This window comes from Mastomys coucha, unplaced genomic scaffold (assembly GCF_008632895.1).
Source record: "Mastomys coucha isolate ucsf_1 unplaced genomic scaffold, UCSF_Mcou_1 pScaffold14, whole genome shotgun sequence".
Taxonomy (NCBI): domain Eukaryota; kingdom Metazoa; phylum Chordata; class Mammalia; order Rodentia; family Muridae; genus Mastomys; species Mastomys coucha.
The window spans coordinates 71,827,112-71,830,097 of NW_022196896.1; the positions used below are offsets into that span (position 1 = coordinate 71,827,112).

General features: G+C 34.9%; 1 protein-coding gene across 1 annotated transcript in view; it reads left to right on the forward strand.

Moving 5' to 3' along the window:
• Tpp2 (tripeptidyl peptidase 2) overlaps positions 1–2,986 on the forward strand; it is a 69,877-nt gene that overhangs the window by 37,223 nt on the left and 29,668 nt on the right. Inside the window, exons 14-15 of the mRNA XM_031368971.1 lie at positions 15–172; positions 959–1,035. Of these exons, the coding sequence (XP_031224831.1) occupies positions 15–172; positions 959–1,035 (235 nt within the window). The remainder of the gene's footprint in view (positions 1–14; positions 173–958; positions 1,036–2,986) is intronic.

Consider the following 2,986-nt stretch of genomic DNA (forward strand, 5'->3'; position numbering starts at 1 on the left):
TTTTTTAATGCCAGAAAACTCTGAAAAAATATCCTTTCAGCTTCATTTAGCTTTAACTTCAAATTCATCTTGGGTTCAGTGTCCCAGCCATTTGGAACTCATGAATCAGTGTCGGCACATAAACATACGTGTGGACCCCAGGGGTTTAAGAGAAGGGTTACATTATACAGAGGTATTGTCATATCTATTGTTTTTCTTTTCTCTTTGAAATGTTTTAAAAGTGAAAGTAAACAATTTCTGATGTGTTTCCTTTCCCATTAAAAATCCAACTATATACCCTTTCACTTGCTAGATTTCCTAGCTTTTCTGTATCCATTTAAGCAGTTAGTTATATAGTGTTGCATCCTTCTGTGAAGAAGGCTGGGGGAGATGCAGATAACTCCTCTATTCAGAGTTCCAATCACTGCAGTTATAGCAGCAAAGTGAGTAAGATGTTTAGCTTATGATTATAATTATACATTGTTAATGCCTGTATTGTAATGCAGTTTTGAGTTTTGGAGGATTGCCCAGAAGCAAGTAACTAGATACAGATAGCAAAGCCTTGCCTTTGTACTTTGTTAATTATGCACTGTAGCTAAACTTATGCTGTGATTAGCTTTACTAGTTAGAGCAAACATTTGTTAAACCTGGCAGTTGTAAATAAAAAGAGAATAGTATCATATAAAATCTTTGTACAAAAGTATTTATAATACTAAGTTTTAGTTTGAGGTAGAGAGTAATTAAAGTACTTTTTTTTAACTTGATACCTTATTACCTGTTTATCTCAGTCATGATTTACTATTTGATTGTTGGGACTTTGGGTTATTATATAAATTAATGTCAGTAATCTAGTATTAACTTACCTGTTAGACCTTTAAATTTTAAGATTAGATTATTCTTTGCTTACATTACACCTTTTATTTCCTGTTTTGTAACTTTTTTCATGGATTCAGTTGAAACTTACCATTCTTTCTTCAAGGTATGTGGCTATGATATAGCATCCCCCAATGCAGGTCCTCTGTTCAGAGTTCCAATCACTGCAGTTATAGCAGCAAAGTAAGTAAGGCATTTAGCTTATTTTTATGCATACATTGTTAATGCCTATATTGTAATGCAGTATTGATTTTTGGAGGATTGCCCAGAAACAAGTAACTAGAAAGATTAGGACAGAAACAGGTAACTAGGTTCTGCTCCTAGCTAGCATTCTAGTTGGCATATAGTAAGCAAAACTGTTTCTCTTAATTATTAGTTGAGGGCACCTCACATCTACCCACCTTCTATTGAAATGTCTTTGCCCATACTACCAACTGACTCCATATTGCCCAGGTGAGAGGCTATTTCTGCCTTCATTACCTCTTTTCTCACTTACTCAGTAATGGTTGTTCTTCCTTTTCCTTTGCACCCTGCTTTACCTTCCTGTGGCTGGGACGATGCTCTCCCGATGCTCCTAGTTTCTCTCTCTTTCCAGCCTTACTCTTTCCATCTTAAGCATCCTGGAATCGGAATTTAACTTTGATACTATCACTTCCTGCTTCAAACACATCAGGAGCATTCTGTAAGGATCAGGGTTATTACATTCTTAGAAAAGCCTGCAAGAATACCTTAGAATTAAGGTCCCAGAAGGCTTCCTATCACTGAGTATACCAAAGTACACATTTCTAGCCATCTCCCTCTCCTGACACTCAAGGTTTCCTCAGTATTTATGCGTTCGTACTGTAGGTTCCTTTGCCTCGTTTGCTTGTGTTTTAGATAGCCAGACTAATTTCTGGTTATTCTAGGGGAGTTCCTTCCTTCTACACTTTAACACTTTTTACAAGCTCCTGGACAGTCTTCAGCTAAAGTGTTCCAATTTGTTTTTTAATTTAGTATAATTTGTTTGCAAGCTGTATTTAACATTCTAAATTAATACCTTTGGTGGGGGTTATTTGAGTTAAATATTAATTATGTAATAGACCTCAGCCACTGAGGCCTACAGGATAAAATTGATGAGATTAAAATATCCATGCACATGGGAAATTTACATCACAGTTAAATTCTCTGTTATATGTTTTGTGTAAGTTCAGTGGGAATTTAGGCAAGACTTTCAACAATCTGCAGGCTCACTCTTAGGATCTAAACCATTCTTCTCTTTTTCTCTAACAATTCCTTCCTTTTGGAGCTCGCTATATTAAATGTTTTTTATTTCCATACCGGTTGTTACAGAACAAAGAAAGGGTTATTTTTTACTCATTGGAATATTTCTAGCTACATATAATAGTACCTCATACATAGTAGGTACTCATTTTTTATTTGTAAAATTAAAGGCAATATAATTGCAACCTGCATTTTATTTCCATAACATATAACACATAATGTTATGCATTTCATGTTTATATTTATTTGATTGCTTATGGAAGTAGTTTGGAGCATTTTGATACTGCATGTGAGGACTCAATTTATTATGTTTTACTCATACATCTGTAAGACTTATTACTGACACAAAATATAATTTGACACAAAATATAATTTTAACATTCAAAAATCACAGCTGGGTGAGGTGGTGCATATTTTTAATCCCAGTACTTGGAGACAATGGTAGGCAGATCTACTTTGAATTTGAGGCCATCCTGGTTTACAAAGGGAGTCCCAAGGACAGCCAGGGGATACACAGAAACCCTGTCTCAGAGAATTCTTATTTCTTAGAAATCAGAGTTGAGAGTCTGTGAATTTTGTAAAATTCCTTTAACAGAACAGGAGACAGCATAAGTTTTTTACTGTTCCTGTTACAGTATAAAAATAGGTGAGTAGATCATCTGTGTGCTGCTGTCGAAGGTTGTATCTACTGCTGTGTTACAGAATGAGGTAGCATTGTGCTTACAGTTGATTATTGACAAGTTCCAGGGCTTATTTCTAGCAAATCGTTCTCCTGCCTCTGTTGGATAACATCTGGAGTGTTGGTGAGTATATTCTTTATACTTAGTTTTATTTTTAGAGTATCATATTGAACTTTTTTTTTTTTTTTTTTTTT